The sequence below is a fragment of the Pocillopora damicornis genome, chromosome 3, assembly GCF_964200805.1.
Source record: "Pocillopora damicornis chromosome 3, jaPocDami1.2, whole genome shotgun sequence".
NCBI classification, from domain to species: Eukaryota; Metazoa; Cnidaria; class Anthozoa; order Scleractinia; family Pocilloporidae; genus Pocillopora; species Pocillopora damicornis.
In genome coordinates this window covers 31,966,668-31,989,211 of record NC_142672.1, presented here as the reverse complement: position 1 = coordinate 31,989,211, position 22,544 = coordinate 31,966,668, and the positions used below count along the sequence as shown (strand labels likewise).

General features: G+C 38.0%; 2 protein-coding genes across 2 annotated transcripts; one reads left to right on the top strand and one right to left on the bottom strand.

Annotated features, from left to right (window-relative positions):
• Positions 1–176: 176 nt before the first annotated feature.
• On the bottom strand, positions 177–15,486 carry LOC113666016 (transcription elongation factor SPT5). Its single transcript, XM_027181761.2, has 31 exons — positions 15,340–15,486; positions 14,536–14,692; positions 14,381–14,443; positions 13,446–13,483; positions 13,092–13,120; positions 12,475–12,537; positions 12,236–12,298; positions 12,077–12,107; positions 11,318–11,386; positions 11,051–11,137; positions 10,782–10,946; positions 10,423–10,452; positions 10,056–10,121; positions 9,291–9,358; positions 8,870–8,972; positions 8,455–8,530; positions 7,658–7,818; positions 6,709–6,864; positions 6,072–6,169; positions 5,884–5,953; positions 5,445–5,519; positions 5,024–5,074; positions 4,790–4,915; positions 4,562–4,637; positions 3,792–3,917; positions 2,968–3,073; positions 2,291–2,430; positions 2,043–2,197; positions 1,568–1,840; positions 1,089–1,229; positions 177–559 (listed from the first exon to the last, which is right to left on the bottom strand). The coding sequence occupies exons 1-31, from the start codon at positions 15,373–15,375 to the stop codon at positions 413–415; spliced, it is 3,045 nt and encodes a 1,014-aa protein (XP_027037562.1). The 5' UTR covers positions 15,376–15,486; the 3' UTR covers positions 177–412.
• Positions 14,872–21,936, top strand: LOC113666017 (tRNA (guanine-N(7)-)-methyltransferase non-catalytic subunit wdr4). Its single transcript, XM_089199866.1, has 12 exons — positions 14,872–14,931; positions 15,433–15,603; positions 16,115–16,303; positions 16,580–16,666; positions 16,789–16,858; positions 17,699–17,811; positions 18,314–18,374; positions 18,911–19,009; positions 19,311–19,390; positions 19,517–19,700; positions 20,622–20,688; positions 21,621–21,936. The coding sequence occupies exons 2-12, from the start codon at positions 15,482–15,484 to the stop codon at positions 21,830–21,832; spliced, it is 1,284 nt and encodes a 427-aa protein (XP_089055992.1). The 5' UTR covers positions 14,872–14,931; positions 15,433–15,481; the 3' UTR covers positions 21,833–21,936.
• The last annotated feature ends 608 nt before the right edge of the window (positions 21,937–22,544 follow it).

The following is a 22,544-nucleotide window of genomic DNA, read 5'->3' as shown; positions in this document are numbered from 1 at the left end:
ATTGTTCTCTTATTTGTAACCGTTCTGAGGCTTATCACAAAAGGTAACATAAATTAGACTTACTCTGAAGTAAAACACAGAGCAAGAATCGTAACGTCTGTAAAAGTAAGTTTACTTGAAATAGATTCTTACTAACAAACTTACGGACAAACAAAGCATAAATAACAACATAAACCTTTCACTGAATTACAACTTTATTAAGATAGTTGAACAAGAATTACAAGTATTCATTAAAGAAACACCTTTATTTGGTTATTTCGGTCTGACATCTAAATAAACCTACAGTTTATCAGACTTCCCTTTCCTGTGTGGTCCCAATTGCCTGAGTTTAGATGTATACTCCATTTCACATTTTAAACTCCATTTCACAATACAAGGGAGTGCAATGAACATAATGTTTATAAATTTGAGCTCAAACGGTTTGTCCAATTTTAGCTAAAAATTTGAGCGGTAGAATCTTGAGCTGCTCTGTCTGTTCCATCTTAATAATCCCATCCGGGTCGTCGATGTTGATCAGAGTTCCTATGCGTTCACGATCGTCTCCAAAGATGACTTTCACCTGTAAACAATGAGATAGGGTCACGCGATACCATTCAATTAAAATTGTCCAGAAGACGACTCCCATTGGTCATTGAATAACCTTCGCCTGTGTAGCTAGCGCTTTTGTAAGTGATTTGAAACGTTAGGCGGCAAAGCCGCAATAGGCATAGGATAGAAAAATCTCAAAATTCCGCCAATCGATATCAGAGCGGTGCCGCCATAATTTTCATCGAGCGCCCTAAAACCGCCAGCAATGCAAGCTAGACAATCTGAGCAGAAATCTACCACAGAATGAATTGGAAATTTGTTTGTTTATGTTGAAGTCTGTTGGCCGTGGATGATGGGCCTGTGTTTAGACATCAGTGGAAGTGATTTGAGGAGTCTTGCAAAATTCAGGAGTTGGGCGTCTCTGTCAAGGTATGCCTCTACAGTTCACGACGTGACTACCTAAACCTCTGATCTACGCAAAATAGTTATGATATTTTTACCTTCAGATTATCACATCAAGTCAGTATGCATCAGCAAATGAAAAGATGATCGAAGAATACCTTATCCTGCTTAGCTGGTTGACCAGGGTCCACATTGTTAATTGAAACACTGACGTCCCGTTTTTCGTCGTATAGATACACGGTGCACGTGTTTCCTGACACAGTTCTGACCACGCCTTTTTTGTCCATCAACTGAGGGTCCTTGGCACAAAAATTTATTCAAATGAGCGTCAACCATGTTAATTATTTTTTTTTGTAGGTTTTTTAGCGTAATATTTTGTGAGGGGCTGTGGGCGCTTATCCTGTTTTTCTAACACAAACACACCATTCTCCAGAAAGGCAAACGAAACGAAAAAATTAATCATTGACATAATCCCCAAAGCAGAAAAGGCGTTGCTTAAATTTTAAATTTCACTTGAAACGACCTTCTGATATTGGTTTTATTGACAGACGTTAGTTTAAGTGTAGACTACGAGAACTCCCTTTAACTGATCGAAATACTGACTGAATTAACACCAAAGCGTGAAACTGAAACTTACCTCGTGGTTTTCATTAATTCGCACTTCGATATCAGTCGTGACCCAGTCAGCGTGCGATTCTTCCATGCCGGCCCCAGGGGTGTGTGGATTAAATGCCGGTGATATTGGAGCAATACTCCCAGGGGTCATGGGATTACCAAATCCGGCCGGAGATGGGGTCTGTGTGTACGGAGAGTAAGTGGGCTCCGAGCCATACATCCCACCACCGGGGGTATTGGGAGTATACGGGCCACCGTATCCCCCTGGAGTTGCTGGGTTGGGAGTTCCATAGACCTGCATCACGAGAAAGTAAACACATTTTCATTTTGACTGAAATGCAAATGGCGGAACAGAAACTTGGTCCATCCCATGGCGAAAAAATTATCCTTCAATTAGATGTGGTGCAAAACGCTAAAGATTGTCATCAATAACACACTGTTAAGTACAAGAAAGTCCCATTCCAAAGAAGAAACACAAGAGTGAGGACAAAACTTACCCCAGGGGAAGGGGTAGACGTGTCAAAATTGTAATCGAAGTCATCGTTGCGCGCTGGAGTATTTGGCTGCGTGGGATCCCAGGCTCCTCCGTGAAGCGGAGTGCGCGAAGGATCGTGCGAAGGCGTCATTGAGCCATAATGTGGCGTGCGGCTTCCTACAATCAGAGAATAGGGAAATAGCAGTGGTATGGCTTAGTATCTAATGAGGAAAAAAATTAAGTCTGAGCTTTATATATTAGGTCTCATACCATCTCCATGAGTTGGGGTCTGAGAACCGTACATGGGCGTCCGTGAGCCGTGCATGGGAGTCTGGGCACCGTACATTGGTGTCTGGGAGCCATACATAGGCGTACTCTTGTAAACAGAGCTGCCTTGGCTGGGTCGACCACTGGAAATGAAATAAGATGACATGTTACCATTTGTCTAAGAATTTCAATGGACATGATGTTTGAGTACAATAACCCTAAATGTTGGACAAAAGAAAAAGGATCCTATTTCCAATTTAGCCCAATGCCATAGCTCAAAAAATTAAACAAATAAGCATATATTCACTGAAGCATTGTCGGTGATTTTAAGGAAGCTACCTCTCGATATTCTCTACTTCTGAGTATTTCTCTTAGTCGATGAAAAATATTGGTAATTTGACAGAAACCTTCAAAAATTAAATAATTAAACACCAAAAAGCACGAATACCATAAACGATTCAGCGATCCCCCCCTCTTTGAGGCCCATCTCTTTACCAATGCTCAGCACCAAAAACTTACTGGAACATTTACGGTGAACCACAAGAGAGTAATGATGGCCAAGAATGGCCAAGGATGGCCAAGGATGGCCAAAGTTGGCCAAAATTGGCCAGGGTGGACACGGATTGTCAATGACGAAGATGCAAGAACATGCACAAACCATGATGAAGCTATTAGCTTACCCAACGATAGTGAGTCTCATTCTGTCGACAGAAATCGTCTTTACGCTGCTGTGAAGCTCGACCCGAGCAGTAGTTTCTGTAGCATCTTTCACGATACCAACATATCCTGCATGCAAACATACAATTTCATCATGTAGCTTATTTTCAACGTCAAACAAGAACCAGATTTGACTAGAATTTAGCTCTTTTCACCAATCGGCCTGCTGCTGTATTGTAGTAAAAAGGAAGATGTTCAACTCATTGCTCATGTGCGCGGGAAAAATATAAAATACGAGTCTCCCAATAGAAATTGAATCTGACCCCTTCGATCTAGCGTTTCGATGCTCTACAACTGAGTTCCAGAGAACTCTATGATGAACTAGTTCATTTACAAGGTTAATACACATTAGTAGGCGACCTTAATCAGTTAGGATCAACAATGTTGAAAGCACTGTTTGTGTGTAAATAGATTTAAAAAGGTTGTACGTTTTGAGCAAGGTCTTCCAATAGAGAATGATGTTAGGCAGTTATTTCGTGCGTGGAGCAAAGAAAACACCTGAGTCTCCACCAAGATTCGGACTTGTGACTTTCTAATTTTGCGGCTGATACTCCACCTCTGGACTACAGAGAACTCGTAAATGAGTTAAGCAATAAACGAGCTCAACCAACTTCGACATTTACGATACTAAATAAAACTCGTCTTAGGGAATGTTCCGGCGCTCAATCAACCACAGTTTTTAGAAATTCGAGTCACGCTGGGCCCTTAAATGATTTCAACTTCAACAAACGATCATCAAGCTAAAAAAGCAGAACATTCACGCTTTTTAACAGCCTAAGATATTTACCTTTATATGGCCCTTGTGAGATTCGAACAGTCTTGGAAATCAGCGACATATCGCGACCTCCGCGGCCACGTCCCCGACCCATGCCTCCTCTATGTCCACCTCGGCCGCCACCACCACCTCCGCCAGCTAAACAACAAAGCTCGTCATCAGAGCAATGTTTTTAAAATTGAGTGACTACTGGAATCCAGGATTTCTTTAATTCTTGCGTCATCCTCAAGGTAGTGTCCTTCAAGGCCGTCCTTTTTTCCGGTGGGGGATGGGGGGGGGGGGGGGAGAGAGAGAGAGAGTTTTGTAACACCTCTGAAAACGCCGAAAACAGTTACAAAGGAGATTACCCAAGACTTTCGATAAATTTTTCCACAAGCGGCCGCCGATGGTGTAATAGGCAGCTGTGCCCAGGAAAAGGGCCGTAAAGAGAATCTAAAGACGAGAGCCCTTTTTAGCCTCACAAACTAAAAAGACGGCGTTAAGAGGTCTTAAAGGCTCGCGGTACCCGGTTTTAATTAGAACCTCTAAGACTACCCTCAAGGCCAATCTGATGCAAAACTAAAATCTATCGGGACTTGATCAATGGCATTTTTCCGCCTGCCAGGCAATTTTTGTTTGTTCCTTTCTTCGAGTCCTTTGCAGGGCGCTGGGATAAATTTTTTTTGGTTTGACGTGCCGTTGCATTAACTTATGTTTTCATTTTCCCACTACTCAATCGAAATGCTCTCCCTCAGATGCACTTCTAACTAAAAAAGAGACATAGAGTGTATGTGAACACTCACCTCCTTCTCTGGCGGGACTCGTTATTCGTGGTGAAGCTGGGGCAAATCCACTGATTCCTAACGTATTTGAAGCCGCCTAGGATAAAGGTAAGGACATAAAAATAATTGGAAATTTCCATTTCATCTCTTTCCTTTTTCTCATCCTAGCCCTTTCTCTCACAAATATCTCTCTTAATGCTATTCAAGTTCCCACGATTACGCCGCATGCTGCGTGCGACAAGTTATTACCTTTCCACCCCCCGCCAGAACAAGATGTTTCGTCCTGCATACAATGACTCCACCGTTCTCAATGACCATCTTGGAGGATAAAAAGGCAAAACTGCGGTAAAGATGTTTGATCTCTCCTTGCAGACCCTGAAAAGAAAATTAAGATTTTATATTGAGAGATAAGCCTTAAGCCTTCCTGTTCAGAGAAAGTATCGAGTATAATACTCAAATATCAGGTAAATGTTGGTTACTTACAGCATGCGGACCTTCAGTGACTTTCACTATGTCTCGGACTTGAACAGTGTTCTAGAGAAATAAGAAAACAAAAATAATATATATTTAATTATCGCCTATAAGAGCAAATACCATAATGTATACTGATAAAAACTCCCCTCTACCCGTGCTTAAGGCCGTGCCATTGTCTCTTTAGCATTTAGCGCCTAAAACAACACCTAACTTTTCTTTACATGGGAAACTACAAAGTAGCGCGAGAAAAATGACACTCTCCGCAGAAAGCACATAGTCTGTCTCATTATTCTTACACGACGAGTACACTGCTGATAACATTGAAGTACTGGTTGTCATGATGATTGCAATTGTTGTAACAAGCTACATGATAAAAGTACTTTTAGTTTGGTTTTTCTGAAATGTCTTTACAACATGACTCAGTGTTTACCTGTTCAGAATCCAAAGCTACAGCGTTTTTGTTTTCTCTTCTTCTTCCCACTGCCTGGTGCTTTACTTGAATAACCTAAAAATTGGGAGCAGCGAGGGACATTTTTCTCATATGATTAACCTGGCAACTAGATTTGTTCTACAAGGCCCCAATTTGTCGACGTGAGTTGGCGACTGAAATGATATTTTAGCCTCCATATCAAAATTTTAGGTCGCTAACTGGCGACTCTGAGGGAAAAAAAAGTGGACCTTGGAGCCCTGATAGCTGTAAACCATACAACATGCTACCAACTCTGAGATCATCCGATTTACTTTGGACAACCTTTTTTGTCAGGCCAGTTTGTTGAGACTTGCCTCAGCAATTTCCGCTCGGATACGACACATAAAGGTAAGTAAACGTAGACACGGGTTGGCCATCAAAATGCGTTCTTAAAACTTACTTTTCCATGCTGATTCAACACTGAAAACATGTCCCTGTCAAGACGAATGATAACTCCCACTGTCTGAGGACTACAAAGGAAAAAAAAGAAGAAGCCCCAGTACTTGAAAATGCATTCATCATCAATACGTTAACAAAAAATTCAAGAGAACAAAGGTTTGTCTAAGTTTGGTTTGAACGCAAACTTACTCCAATTGGACCATGTCTCCCCACTGATGTTGTCCCATGGAGTCCACTCCACTGCTCCTTTCTGTACATAGCTGAAGATCTTTGGGTAAAACTTTGAGCTACAATATAAACAGAGACCACAGCATTTCAATATTTTAAGCTCCACATTTATAAGATTAAGATTTTAAGTGGCCGAAAAGTCAATCCACAGAATTATATGTCAGGGGGATGGTCACCAGGGGCTCAATCCACTTGACCAAAATTTCCGTCTAAAACTGAATAGATCGGTTTGGTCCAACCGAAAAAGTAGCAAAAACTGTTCCCCCTTTCGAGGTGGACCACTTTTCTCGGTTGGACCTGTCCGACCAAAAAAGGAAAGTTTCTATGATTTCGACCCCATCTTTAAAACGCACACAAACTGCCAGCAACAAGTTAAATACCCTAAAGCAGCTCAGGGGAGACTACATGTACAACACTCGTTAGTTTTTCTCGAAACACTCCGCTTCCATCTTAACGCTACATTTCTTCAGCTGCTCCGATTTTCCTCAGACATTCACTGACGAGGGGAAAAGGAGGGAAGTGTTTCAACAATTTTGACAACTGAATTGTAGCTATTCGGATGTTGTAAGTGTAAGGGCTAACTAAGCTGCATACCAACCTCATGCATTGTTAGATCTGCAAAAAGTACCACCATATTATCTTCCACTCTAACAATCAAACCAGTGTCCCCTTCATACCGACCACCTATAACCTTGACATGATCTCCCATCTTGAAGTGTTTTTGCAGTTCTTGTGCCTGGAATTCTAATGGATCCTGAAAGATAAGAGGTGAAACGAAATAACAGCAGTAATGAGTTGCTGGAATTCTCGAAGTTGACGTATGAAGTGATAAGTTTCAGAGAGATGTAAATATTCGTCCAAGCCTTAAACAAGAGCTCCAGTTATTATTCTATTCAACTTGATTAAAATTCCACACAGGCTGTTGAAGAGTTCATTTAAAACTATTTAAGGATCAGTCATTACTTACATTAAGGGAGGAGGGGGAGGGGAGTCAGAAGAAACAGGTTGATTTGAAGTTTTTTCAAATGTTGTGCTTCACCACAGAAAAGGGGAGTATTTAGTGACCATAACAATAAGTAGAAAAAGTAGTCAAGGCATTGTCCTGCCTCTGTTAGTGGTCAACAACCCTCCAATCAACAAAACCAACAGAAATCACATAATTCCCCTTCACAAGTTCCTTGAAAGTCCCCCTTTCCCCCAAACAATGTTTCAAGAAACTGGTCACCGTTTTGTGAACACCAGGTGACATTGAAAAGGGGGAGAGGGGAGATAAAGGTAAGTTGTAAAAAAATGCTCAAAATTAGTGAAGCATGAAAAAATTTTTGCCACTCATTGTATTCTGCACCTGGCTCTTTGTCAGACAAACAAAAGAGAGAGAAAGAAACTATTAGAATCACATACGCCATCAAGTAACATACATTTTAAGATAACTCTTGAGTCATTGACACAAATTCCCTAAATCCTTCAACTCACTTACAAACACAAACTCAAAACATTGCTGTACATTTAAAAAATTAGAAGCAAGTGCTAGATCTACATGTGCAAACCTTTAGGTCCTCGTGTTTTGGCATTATGGTGATTTTGTTTCCGTCAATGCTAAGAACTGTGCCTTTTAAATTTGCCAAATCCCCTTCAGCAACTTCGACCACATCACCAGTCACAAAAGTATGTCTTTCCTCATCTGAACCTTCCCTTGAACCTTTTGGTACTACAAAAAAATAACTTAATACAATAACCTATCTTATACATGCACTTTGATTGGTTATTTCTTATGATTTTTTGGGGGCTGACACATAGATGACATTAACATGAATGACTTGGCTTCTTATTTAATAAAACAAGTAGATTTCATAGCGCCCTGTGTCAGTTTAGTAAGAAACCACAGATGATGGCAAAATGTGATAAGAACATCAGAGACACCACTGGCTGGATCTTCTCTGCCAATTTTTTTTTTTTTTACCACATTTTGATGTCATCTGTGATCTTTTACTACACAGAAGCATGGCACCATGGAATCTATTCATTGGATGGAAAACACTACACTCCCTGTAGGGTGTTACAAAGTGAGCTGGCATCTACATATGATTTCTAACCTAGCTGTTTCAAGGAATATATAAAACTTCTTTGCATCACTGTTATGATGTCCCATTGGAGATCAAGTAAAGTAGGTTCTAATTTTTTGTTGAAAATTAACTTCAATCATTCCTCTCTGCATAAGGACAGAGCATCAGACCTTTTGAGGATTTTATATGATTTATAGTGAAACACACATACAGCAAAGAAAATTTACATTTGATTTTGTCACCATCACCAATACAAACAGCAACTGATCTACAATTGTTACCTTCCAGTTCCACATCTTCAGGTGCTGTTTCAAATTTCTGAAGCTCTAATAGAGTGGGTTTAATGCCCTCTACAACCTGATAAACAGACAAACATTTTCAATTAATTTACCCTTACCAAAGGAACTACAACAGACTCTTACAACTTGAAAACTGCTCTGACAGTAACCATCAATTCCTGCTGCTGAAGATGTGAAGAGATTCTTAAGCTGACATTCTTGAGCCTAAGCCCTTTGACCACTTAAGAAATTCTTTATGGTGGCCAATTTACATCATCAACTTTCAGTATGGAAGGTTCCTCCCAGTAAAAAGCCTTCAGTGTCTTAACTGTTAGATAGTTTTTTATGTCCCTAAGTTTCTGGTGCATGAACCTTCAAGAATAAAGCTTTGTTACACCTAATGTTTAAAAAAGCTTACAATAGCTGACATGGCCAGTGTCTTGTACATGAAGCCACCACGATATCGACTGCCTTCAAAGATCATGAAGTCACCATCCTGTCCAATGTCACCACCAATACCCCTGCATGAGACAGCAAACATGATTAGAAACAATTTTGTTCTTACTGCAGATCAAAAAGTTTCAACAAATTTCCTCTATGGTTGCCTTCTGCCAATAAGGGGTGTTATTGGTGTTTTGTTTGATTGAGATTATTGTCTGAGATTATTTAGCCAGGGCCATGGCTGTTGTCATGTTACCTTATTTAGGTCTATGTCTGATTGTAATCAGATGGATAAGAAAGTTGAATCAATCTACCAGGAGAGCTTGTAAAATATTAAGGTATAGTGTACTAAAAAATCAGTAATTTAAATGAAGAGTTTATAACTAACAAAAATTAACCTTATGGCATCAGCATCAAATAACTTTTGTGGTGGCTTCCTTTTCCTTTTTCTCTTCTCCGCAGCATCCTTTAGAAATTTTGAATTGACACAAAATTGTAAGATGAAAATAAGGAGGTAAAGAAAAAAGCCTTTCCTTTGATGAGAGGGTACACAGTATGCATGATTCAGGGATTACCCATGCAACTATTCCTACAAATGTACATATCAATATCTCTTACTACCCAAGTTTGAGGTCTGTACTGTAAGTTATAGACCTGGTTTATTTGGCTTGGATATATCGCCCAAGAATGAAGCACTCAGGTCATAAATCTAAGTGGGCAAAATAAGGTTGTATAACTTAAAGTACAGACCATGGAAACGAGGTTAGCAAGATTTTCATTTTATCTCTGGGTTCAATTCAAACAAACTTTTAAATTTAGTGGACCATACAGTGAAATATAGCATGCTAAATTGACCAATCATCAAGCACATACTAACTGATAAATGTAATAAATTACCATAAACACAGTTAAAACAGTAAACAGTAATGGAGTGTCAGAGTAGCCTACTATGGAGCTTTGATTTTGTAGCCTGTTAACCCTCTTGGCTAAGCCCTTCCCTTCCCTCCTAATCTATAACAAATGAGAAAACTTTACAATTGATATTCATTTTGGCTAAGTATCATTTAAGTATCAAATATACTCCTATTTGAAAGCTGTTACTTGTTTTTATTTCCAATTACTAAAGGTTTTCCAGCCAAAATGTTACATGTAACTTACAGTACCTCAGCTGATTTAGCTAATCCTCTCATTCTTGTGTAGTCTATTCTAGGAATCATCTTCAGTGTCACCTTAAATGAACAGTATATGTAACATAAGAATCTAATTTCACATGAAGTTTAGTAATTCTTCATTGGTATCCTTTGGTAGCATTATACCTGGAGGTACTAAATAGACAAACATTTAAACTGGATGGCAGTCAATACATCAGTGATTCCATCGAAAGGTTTAGTCCGAACTTGGATCAAATGCACCTTGACGCGAAGCATTTGGAAAAAACCAAGAGATAGGAAAGTGGAGACTGATTGGAATGGCAGGATGAATAATTGCATCATTGTAATCATCAAAACACCACTTAGTTTAAAGCCTCACCTGATTTCTTGCTGTATTCACAAAATCCACCTGATGAAATTAGCAGAGATCAGAAATTAGAGTATGACAGACTTTAGGAAACCTCACGACAACTTAAATACCACAGTAGAAACCTTAGGTTTTACTCTCTTTCAAACCTTGAATCACTTCACTCTTAAAATGACTCTAAAAAGCCTCACAAAAAACTGCCCTTTTTAGGACTTACCTTGCCCTAATAATTAAACAATACAAACTCCATCCATTCCTTGTAATTCACTGACTTTGTTTTGAAGCATACAATGCACATGTCAAATATCAATTCTATTTCAATGTTTTCAACTCTCAATAGCTGCTACATAACTTTCTTTTGGTCTGTTTACCTGAGCAAGATCATCCTTATAGATTCCTCTCTTCAATCGAACCCATTGTCTTGGTTTAACTGACACGACTTCTTTAACAACCCTCATCACATCAGTCATTTCACGAATTGGTACCATCATTTGCTGCCACTTACCAAGTCGCAGAGTACCAAACCCTTCTATAGCCTATAAACAAGAAGCAGTTGTACACTGTAGTGAGTTGACATGGCACACAGTAATATTATTTTGATAATCAACTGCTCCATTTTTAACATCTCCATATACATTACCTGTTTGACATGAGTCTGTTTGTAAGCTTCAATATAGATATACCCCTTCAGTCCCTCTACAGCCACAGCTGACTTGATCTGCAGAGGCTGTTTTCAAAGACAAGTTGAAATAATCAATATTTATATATACAAATGAACTACAAAGGTGAATAATGCTTTTTGTATGTACTGATTGGCTAGTTCAGAAGTGAGCCACAAGTACTAGTCAACTCCAAGCAGCTGAGGAAAATTTGTGCTTTTGAAATTGTGCTTACTGTATCTACTTACTTCATCAGTGAATTGCTGAGCAATGGCTTTTCGCATCAAGCCAATGACTGTTGCCTTCTCCTCTCCAATCTAGATCACACATTCAAAGCAGTCAATGTTACATTTGAGGTAGTATTACAATTTAAGTATGGTAGAGTCCACATAAAAGACTAGCTTAAATAAATGCTGTAGCTTATCCCTACCACTACAACACAATTCAAGAAAGTCCATCGCAGATTACCCTAAGATTATCTATCAGGTTTCTCTGAAAGCTAGCTGGTATCCATTCATTGTAATGGGTGGAGAGGTACAACAATCTGCACTGGGCCAGTAGAGTCTTTATTGGCCCATACAGCCAGAACTTAGCATGAAGTGACTAAGACTATTACTACCCCTTAGATAGGATACCACTCAATAACAGGTCACCCCCCTTCCCATCATCAAATTTTGTTTGGTATAAATTCTTACTCCTGGGTAAAATGAGGCAGTGCAAGAATAGAGCGTCTAGCCCAAGCACAAAAAAGTATTGAACCTTTAACTCTTCAACCTGTTTAATATATAATTTCTCCTTATGATTTCTCATCATCATCCTTTACACTGGTTATGAGAAGAGACAATGCTATCAGCTACATTGTAATACCTCACCATACCACCAAATAATTCAGACTGATTCAAAAGAAATGTATGTACAAAGAGGGGAGAATTACTAATTGGATGTTATGATTTAAAGAGTTCAGAAGTGTTGACCTATTCTGCTCAATGTTGCCTTTTTAACCTCACCTTGCATTTCACAGTCCACAAATTTGGGTCTCTGTGAAATTACAATAAGATGGAAAAATAAAATTGCTATTTATAAATATCTCTGTACCAAGCAAGAGAACAACCACAGAAACAAAAACAGAAAAAGAGAGCATTACTGAGCTTAGCTCAGTATCTTACTTGACACCAGGGAGAAGACTTTGCTGTTGAATCTCTGGCTGCAGTTCATAGTCATCTCTATATCTGTGGAGTTAAGTATAAAATAATTCAACTTCCTTTAGCTTGAGAATGACTACGTATTGATGCAAAACCTGACCAGAACTAAAATGAGATTTTTTCTACCCTCAAGTATTATCATGAAAATAAAAAGATGAAATTTGTAATATCACTGTAAAGTTTAAGCAATGTTTTGTATCAACCTTTCAGATGTCTCAGCAAACTTCTTCTTGTAATAAGCCTCCAATTCTTCAGCATTTTTGTCTCTAATCAGGAGAAAAAGGAAAAGGAATAAGTTGTTTTTTAGACACCAGTAGTTGTTAACACCTAAGAAAAGTGGTTTGTTATGAAAATGGAGTTCAGATCTAGTGCACAGACATTGACTTAATTGTGATTGCTACTAAATGTACATGTACACATTGACTGGCACCTCATAACTATGGAAATTGGGATATTTCTGGCATGCTGGAAACTACACCCTGCAACAAAATTAACTGGATAGTTGTTTTATCAACAGAGTTGATAAATGTAAATTGGCCACCATAGAGTTTCAATGCTGTTGTTTTGAGAGTCAACCCTTCATCAGAAGAAAATTAACTGTCATTTTAGATGAAAGAAGTCACTTTACAACAAAATGAAAATAGAAGTTTAAAAGTGACAGTCACCTCTCCACAAAAAGTATCCCCTCTCCTTTTCACAGTCAGTCCCATAATACAAGCACAACATCAGTTTGGAAAAGAACAGCCATAGAGAAGAAGTGGTATGCTATTAAAAGACATTTTATGAATCATTATGTTATGCTTCTATGTTTGTTACATACCCAAGCATCTGCTGTAAACGTCTGGCACCCTTAAGAAAAAGACAAAAAAGTTGTTATTGAATTTGAATTCATATCATAGAAAGACACATACAAGAACATCTAAAAAATATTTGCATATTTTAGTATGGTTGTCTGCAATGAGAACCTTCTCAAGGTCAAAATTATTTTTTACTTCATCTCAAATGAGACAGCCATCAGTTCATGAGATAATAGTAATTTACTAAGAAGGGAGATTGTTACTACAAAATTTATGTGTGTATGTTCTGTGACTAAGGCATAACATTATCTTATGTTCTTTTTGGAATTGAAGTACAAGATCAACATTATACAATCAGTTGGTCACATTTTTCATACCGATAAATCATCACCAATTGCTTCATCACCCAAATCATCTACAAAAAAAATATCAAAAATGATTAAGAACATTGGATTATTTGAAGGAAAGTCAAAACAGCATTTTTATTCAATGAAAAAGTTTCACAAAATGTAAAAATAAACATGTCAAAAGCATGAAAAAGAAAGATGCAATTCATTTAAATCACATGTATTTGTATGTATTTGTGATATTTAGACAGGGGGGCCCAGTTCAGCTTAAAGCTGGTGTGAATGAGGGCTTGTATAAACAATAACAAAGTCAGACAACAACATTGGGGTCTACATTGCCTACTCTTTGCATGAAGTTCCTGGGTTCTTTAGCATCCCCCGCTAACCAACACAGGGAGGATGAGACGGCGCTTACAGCTTATTGTCCTTATCTGAGAAGACTTGAATGTTTAACCATTTTTGACCCTGAGTGTTGCTACACTTTGAACCCTTGACCTCCCACACAGCAGTCCAACACTTTACAGTGTGAACAAACAAAATCTGCTACTAAAACTTTGTGATTATGATTCTTTCTTGGCATATGCATGGAGTGACTCTTTGTCCACTAACTCTGTGTACAATTAAATTCAGGGGCTTAGTTTTATAAAATAAAGAGGAAAACCAAGGAATTCGGAGAGAAACTTTCATAGTACTAACAAGATCTAACAACAACTCCTTAGAGACACTTTTTCCTGGTTGTTCAAAAGACAGATAACACTATCCACTGTCACCTTGCCAGCAGATTTGCTCTAGCATGCTCTTCCTGGTGGCAAGATGACTGTTCACCCTGTGAATAGCGCAGCACATTTTGTTAACGTTGCTGGATTGATTGTCTGCCCTTTGAACAATGGAACCTGGTCTAAGAATCAAAACCCAGGAAATGGTGATAGGAGAAACACATTCTGACAACATTCAACAAAACTGACTTTCAATTAAATCTGTGTATCCATCTTCAGGTTCAACATCTTCATCATAATCATCATCAACATCTAAAAGAGCAAAAAATAATCATTTAGGTAAATATCACAAAAATTTATTTTTCCCCATTGTGTTGAAGAATTAGCCTTGTAAAATAGCAAACCTGCTTCATCTATGATAAACCCAGCATTATGACGCCTTTTCTTCTTTCTCTGTCTGTCATCATAAAGCTCATCATCTTCATCGTAATCCTCTTCATCGTCTTCTTCGTCATCATCAACTTCTTCATCATCCTCTTCCCTAGTGATATCCTCGCCTTCCTACACAACACCATTAACAAATAATTTAGTGTTAACAACTGAGTTGAAAACATAAATTAGCCACTGTAAAGAGTTTAAAGGCTGACAATTTGAGCGTTAGCCCTTCTAACCAAATTGCCTGGGGAGCTTAGACCTCCCAGGGAGGAGGAGACTCTCGTTCAAAACTAACCGTTTGCCATTAGAAAAATACCCATTCGTGCCAAATGCTATTGGAACTACGGAATATACCGACTGATAAGGTAAAAATGACCACCTTTACCACAGAAATTTTTAACCAAAAAGTAACCTACGAAAGCTGCGTACAGCTCGCAACTCAAGCTTTTCATGTGTAACAAACAGGACTAATTCGAATGTGGTAACACGTACATGCTAAATCGCGATTTGATGTAAAATTTAACATATTTAGTGGCACCCGGAGAAAAATAGAGAAAAGAAATGTGAAGCTGCATTAACAAATAACCTCTACGACTTATTTTATTAAAATATTTGCAGAGTTTCTTTCCCTTATAATTTGTGCAAACTACTCACGTACACCAGAAAGTTCCTACACAGGTTTGAAATTTTAGAACAATGAAATTGCTGCACACAAATAAACTAAGAGGTAATATATACATAAAACAGTAGAGGAAAAAATAAAAGCCTCATACCTCATCCGAATATTGTGAATCGTCGCTGTCAGACATGCTGTGTTTGAGAAAAAGACCTGGTAAGACAAGACAACTAACACACTTTCTCTCTAGCTCAAGATGGCGGCGATCACCACATTACCATCCGGGTTAGTCCTTCTTCATGTATGGTTATTGTATTGTCTCAAAACATTTTAGATTCAACATGGCGGATTTGATATGGAGTTTTGGTGGTAATTTTCTCGCCGTTGTTTGCAATACTGGAGCTAAAGTTCTGGATGTAAGGTGAGAGATAACGAAAATATTGATGTAAAGACGGAAAAGGGTAAAATTAAATTGACAGTGGTGCATCGTTCGGAATTCAAACCACCCTGAGCATGGTCGTGTCGCACAGCTTGCACGTGCAATTGTGATTAGGACACTTTTGAGCTCTGGTGTTTTTTAACACTTTACAGCTTTAAGTGCGGAATCATCAACTGCTTTCCAGTTTGTTTGAAAGTATGATGTATCACAAGAACTTTGAGAGAAACTTTTCGAAAGAGAGAGGCCAGGTCCTGCAATAGGTTCAATTTAAATTTGTGGGTATGTTTATATCATTATCACTTTTCACTTTTACTTTTTAAAAGGAGGGGGGGGGGGGGGGGGAATCACACGCGTAATCCTTTTGGGACTTCCCGAGATTGATCTGGGACTGATCCCTACTTGATTGTAATTTAGCATGTTTCCTTAAATTAACTTGAAAAGTACGCGTTGTTTGGAAAGTAACAGTAGTTGCTGTTTCTCCCTTTTTGCATAGAGATGGAACTTGCAAGTTCTCTTATGCTGTTGATTGTATACGGCAGTCAGCTTTACCAGAAGATGCAAGTACACTGGGACATGGAGTACTTTGCTGTTTTTCAAAGTCTGGAGGGTTGTTTGCCCTTTGTACTCCATATAAAGAATTATTCATTTGGCAGACAAGTGACTGGAAACTGCTGAACAAGAGGTACTGTTAACCTGTTACACCCTGACACCAGTACACATATTTGCTTAAATTTCTTCTCAAGAATGTTTATATATTTGGTGAGGAGTCCTAAGTGTTCCAGAACTTGCTTGTAATCACTGCTGATCAAGACATTGTACCTTTTGACAAAAACACATTCAAAGTCAGACAGATATTAATTGGAAAAGGGGCAAAGGACACTACTTAATCAAAGAATTAAGACATACCATGAGTTAGTTCTAAAGAGCCTTTTAAATTTTTTGCCATTTGCTATTTCAGAGAGGTCATTAGAAGATCAACAGTTATATTATTTACAAATAAAGAGGACAGCATTATAGTCAGTAACAAAGGAGGAGATGTTTACAGGTCTGTCAAAATGAGAACATTTTATATACTTGATATCTGAATGTGAAAATTGGTGTGACTAGAGGGTAATTGAAGTCTACAAGGTGAGTTATTGATGGATAATTACTTCAATCTCCTTCCAGGTTTTCTGTACATGATGTTGACAAAGAAAAAGACCTACTCTTGGGACATGTTTCTATGATTTTAGACATGGTAAGGTACCAAGTTCTAATATTTAGATTTGAGATAAAATTTCTGAGGGAGTTTTTGAACATAAAATAATTTTAATAAATGGTGTGATAGGTCTTGTCATGAGTGCAGGACAAAGCAAAGTTCTAAATCCCCATGAGGAGTACTAAATAAGTACATCAATGTTGTAAATAACATAAGTGATGTTATCAGTGGAAAATCAACAAAAAAAGAGAGGGACATAAAAGAAAGGAATAGATGAAAAAAGGAACTTGACAGAACAACTGAGTTAGGGCTACATACCTGTGTACTGTATTTTCTCAAATAAGTGCCAATGTTGTAATTAGCACCCTCCCCCAAGGCAACACCTACCCTCTAGATCATGATATCAACCAGGCCTCCACCTCCCTTTAATAAGCACCTTCCCTTCCCTCCTCCTACTTTCTTAAAGAGTAGGGATACAAAGAAAACCTGTTTCTATTGCCACTTAATTTATAACTTTTAAGCATCAACTACAGGGAAATCAGTACAGGAGAATGATGTCTTCTCTGTTTAAGTCACTTCCACCTATTTCTATCTCCATGTGCTTGCAGAGTTCCTCTATATGCATTGCTTGTTCTTTTAATTTTCTTTCTATTAAGTCACTTTCAGCTATTTCTATAGATCTGTATGTGCTTGCAGGGTTCCTTCATATGTAGTCTTTTCTTTTAATTTTTGTTCCTTTTAGCCAAAATGGCGTCCACTTTGCTGACCATGGGCAATACACCAACTCGTCTCTATTAATTTTCTTTTTAGAATGTGCTTGATTCTTCTTTTATATATTTTAATCTATTTTTTATCACCAATTATTTTTTATATTTCAAGGTTCTTACTGAAGATGACAAGTTTTTAATTACATCAGATAGAGATGAGAAGATACGAGTTAGTTGTTTCCCAAACTCTTATAGTATCCATACATTTTGTCTTGGACATTTAGAGTAAGTTTATTAATCACCTCTAAATAATGTACATGTAGATAATAGGTCTTGCATAGAATTAATGACAATTGGCAATTTTATAGAAAAATGAAAACACAGATGTATGTTCTGAACTGAGTAGGCATATAAAGTAGAATTCCCTTCTAGGGAGCTCTGTTTGCAATTGCTCCTCTGGAAAATTTTGAAATTTTAAACTCTCTGAGATGTGGTTTCTGGTATTCTGGAACATATTTGAGTAACCTTTTTTGCCCAGACATTGATCTTAGTATCAGTTAAAAAATACTTGATTTCTATCTTTGATTATAATTCACATACTCATTACCCAGCGCAAAATGGTCTGACAGCCAGTGGGTTTCTGCCTTCTACAAGCTCTTAATGACAACCTTGGAAATCAGAATGAAAATATTTGTCTCAGAATTGAATGATCCAAATGATCACAAGTTCAATTTCATTTTATAATGGAAATTACAAAAACAAAGTGTTATCCTTTATGTGTCTGCAGTTTTGTTAGCTGTTTAGCTCTGTTATCAGGAAGTCAAAACATTCTCGTGTCAGGTGGAGGGGTAGGTGCTCATATTTTGTTTAACCCTTTCACTCCCAAGATCTAATCAATAATTCTCCTTACTATCTGCTATACAATTCTTATGATGTTAGTTCAGAGAATTTGGTATTGGATCAACCAATAATCCCATAATTGATATTCTTCTCTATTCTCATCACCTACCTACTTGATATTGTATACATATTTTAAGGAGAAATTCTGTCTTGGTCACTTGTGGGGGTGAAAGGGTTAACTTTGTTAATCTTAGTGGTATCTGATCTCTCTTCATAAGGAAGGTATAGTATTGGATAATACTGATGGCAGCTCATCAAGAAATTTGGTCAACACTTGACCTGCAGTTTTTTTGGGGTCAATTTCTGGTTGAAAAATATCTTCTTTCACTTTGTCACAAGTGTATAATTGCAATAGTTTCTGGGGTTTTTATATATCACTTAATGTTACATAGTCCTTCTAATGCTCAAACTTACTACTCGTTTAGGATGGAACTTGTTTTTTTTTTTAATTTTTATTTACATGTTCTTAATTTCTTTATGCAAGGATGGGACTGTCACATTCTGGAATCCTGAATCAGGCAAAGATATAGCTTCAGAAAAGATAGATTACTCAACAGAAGACATCAAAGAGGAAAACCCTGAGGTAGTTTCCTTGCATTGCAACCCTGACTTGTTTTTCAATAATTGTAGGGTACCATTATTGGGTGATGATCTCACCTGGCATCAAGTGTGTATTGGGTTCATTCTTGCCCTGAGGATTTTTATAAAAGTTCTCCTCCTTTCCAATTGTCCAAGTTCCAATTTAGTTTGGTATTTACTTTTTGGATGCGCTTCATCTCAATTATATTTGTTTTCCCTTTTGTATTTAGTTATTTGTTCATTTAGTTATTAATTTTGAGGCCTTTCTTCATTAACTAACCAGTTTTGCTGACCCTTCTCCACAGGATGATCAGCACTGTGGTCCAATTGTTTCATCCTTAACTTGCTGTTGCAGAAACTCAGTGGTGTGTGCTATTATAGAAAGGTATACCTGTTTCAATTTCCCTCTGAAATCTATTAGATTTAACTTGGAGGATTACTCATATCATTATCATGGTAATTATGGAAAGGATCAGCAATGAAGTGTTTACCTAAGTTCTTTCCCTGGCAGATGTAAAATCATTTCTTTATACCATGCAAGTCAAAAGGAGGTTATAACCCTCCCTTCCTTAGAAGCAAATGTGCCCCCCTGGAGTGCAGTATTTGACCCAGAGGGTAGACTCTGGTGTGTGCAGCCCTACCCTGAGGAGCCTGTGTTGGTTTTTGAACCTAGCGGACATTCACCAGACTTAACGGTTTGTGATACAGAAATTGATTTCAGAGCGCTTTTCGATTGAGTGTCGTAAAGCCAAAACCAAAGAAACTACAATGACCTTTCAGATTAAGGAAAGTATTGCAAGTAGCCAATGAGAACTCAAAATAAAGAAGCAAGCCGCCTAAGACGCGGGCGACCAAGTCGTGATTGGTTTTAGTTTTGCATCTGATTTTGCGCGAGTTTTCTGGACCAATCACAGAGCAAGGCAAAGCAAATCGGATTACTGTCGACACTCAGTTGAAAATGACTTCAACTGGTTTTCTCTTCATGGTGAATCTTTCTGTGAACATTTTCATATATTCGTTACAAGAATGGTGTTACGTTACTAGTTAGGTGAAACAAGGAGTCAGAAATCAAACTTTGACCAACGACATACGTGAGAAATTACTATCTTAATGGAGTTCGCATCACAGTTACAGCATTACCGTGGTCTTCCATTAACCTTAAGGAAACTGCACAATATATACCTCTCACTGACCAAGCTCGAGGTCCTTACCGTAAGGTACAGATATTTTGTCTTTTCATTGATGACCCATAAATCAAAGATGAAAAGAACGAGAATCCGTAACTTACAGAAACGACCAAGTAGACTGGGTCAGCAAGATACTTACGTCTATTGTGTGTCTGGCGGATGTTGAAAAAGAATTCTAATCACGTGGAACGGCTTTAAATCTACTTTCGAGTTCTAAAAACCAAATGGGGCCAAAAGCGCAGTTCTTTTTTTATTAATTTGTTTTTTTCTATATGCAAGAAAAGTGGTCTTTTTTTTAATCTGAGACTTTACACTTACTCTTGCTAAAAAAATTGAGGTTTTGAATAGGTCTGAATAGCCTTTTCATTTACTATTTCTTGCAAGTGTGATATCTTATAACATTAAAAAATTGTTTTTTTCCCCTCGCAGTACGTAAAACTGGTGTCGGATTTTACACCGCTCCTGTCCTCAGTTAGCGACTGGAACTATTTAAAAGGTAATTCTTACATTACTTATTGAAACTGTAGTTTCGGGCTGTTAAAACTGTACATATTTCATGAAGTAATTAACACCATGGCTAAAGTTAGCCCCATGTTAGCACTGCTCAAGTGGTGTTTATTACTGCGAAGATCACTTTCATATTCTTAGCCCTATGTTGTTGGCGTTTGACCCAACTACAACTTGGCCGCATTTACACGGTACTGGAATCAATGAACTTATGGTTTGCTTGTGAACATCTTGCATCTCATTTATTGAAAGCAATTTACGCTTAAATGCATGAGAAAAGAAAAGGGGCTTTAAGACCGGACCTTGACTGCCTCTAGCTTTTTTTTTTTTTGGAAGAATTTTATCCGTGATTCCGTATCACGGGCACCTGAAATCTAGCCTCGCTCTTACAAAGGATTTTTTTAAAACAAACACAAGAATGAGAGAGAGGGAGTTGAACAGGATTCTACCAGTTTAATTGTTTTTGTTGTTGTTGTTGTTTTTTTTTTATGATTAATTACTGAATAAACTTATTTATCACCCGTGGTTTATTTTCTAAGATATCGGCAAAATTCTAGCAAAACCCAAGTAAGTAATCACAAAGGCCTATCAGATCAGTGATCAATATCACAAGAAGCCATTGAAAACTTGAACTAAAATCGGCCAAAAGCGTGGCAAAACGAGCGTGCACGTGTCACGGGTTGTGCATGCATCTAATTGGTTGAGAGAGTAAAGTAAGTTTTCGACCTATCAGATTGCGAAGTTGGGGTTAAACGATGCAATCCTGGATCTCGTGCGACACAAATTAAATTGTTTAATGTCATCGTGATAAAGGGTTTCTTATTCAATAACGCAAGGCTTTGTTGGGCGTAACCGCCCCCTTGTCCAATCATGGTGTGGGTTTTATGATCCGGAACTGACCCCCCACATTTGCCCACGCAGGTAGTTTAAATCAGGAGCGTAAACTGGATACGCTAAGAAAGAAAGAGGTCGACAATTTAACAGAGTACTTGGCAAGAAAAGAGGAACGAATAGAAAAGAAAAATAACAAGAGTAAACATCAGGACAACGGTCATACTAAAATGGACAGCTCCACCGTTGAACCGACCACAGAAAGTGAAGCAAAGAGACCAAAACTTGAGTTGACAAGTTAACTTGGCCAACTAAACAATGAGTGTTCGCTACTGCCCATTTGATACACTTGTGTAGTCCTTGAATCAAACAAAATCTATACAATTAAAAACTCTTTGGAATCCTACTGCGCCTCTAATTCTGATAAATCGAGAATAACTCCAAGCTGTTGCCAAAACATTATATGTGCTCTTACATGGTAAATTGTTTCTTATTTTATCGTTTTTATAATATTTAATTCACATTTCATTTCCAGTTCGAGTTTTCCACCCTCATTCTCATGTTTTGGCTACTGTGGCGAATTTTGGTTGGTAAGATAAGTGAAAGGTACATTCCAATCGTAGATGCGAATTCTTTTTTAATTTAACGTGATAAGGCTGTCTTTTACCAAGTGTAAACAAAGATTCAGTCTGAGGTGTAATTGCTTTTCGAAAAAAGAAGAAAAAAAAATGCAGCGAAACTTCCACTCTTTCTCGTCTTCAGTTGGCAATTAACCCTTCCTACCCTAAAATTAATATTCAAAACTCTCCACAGTGTTCTCTCTACATTTTCTGCGGTCGTGGGAAGGAGGATGTGCTTGATAATCAGGAGCTTCTTAATTTGGGGATCACTTCCATTATTCTCATGACCTATAAAGGTGTTATTGTAAGGAGAAATTAGAGGTCGGTCGTTCGTTCCTAAGAGTCGAAGGGTCATTTAAACCAGTCAACTCGTTCCTCATACTAACCCCGAGGA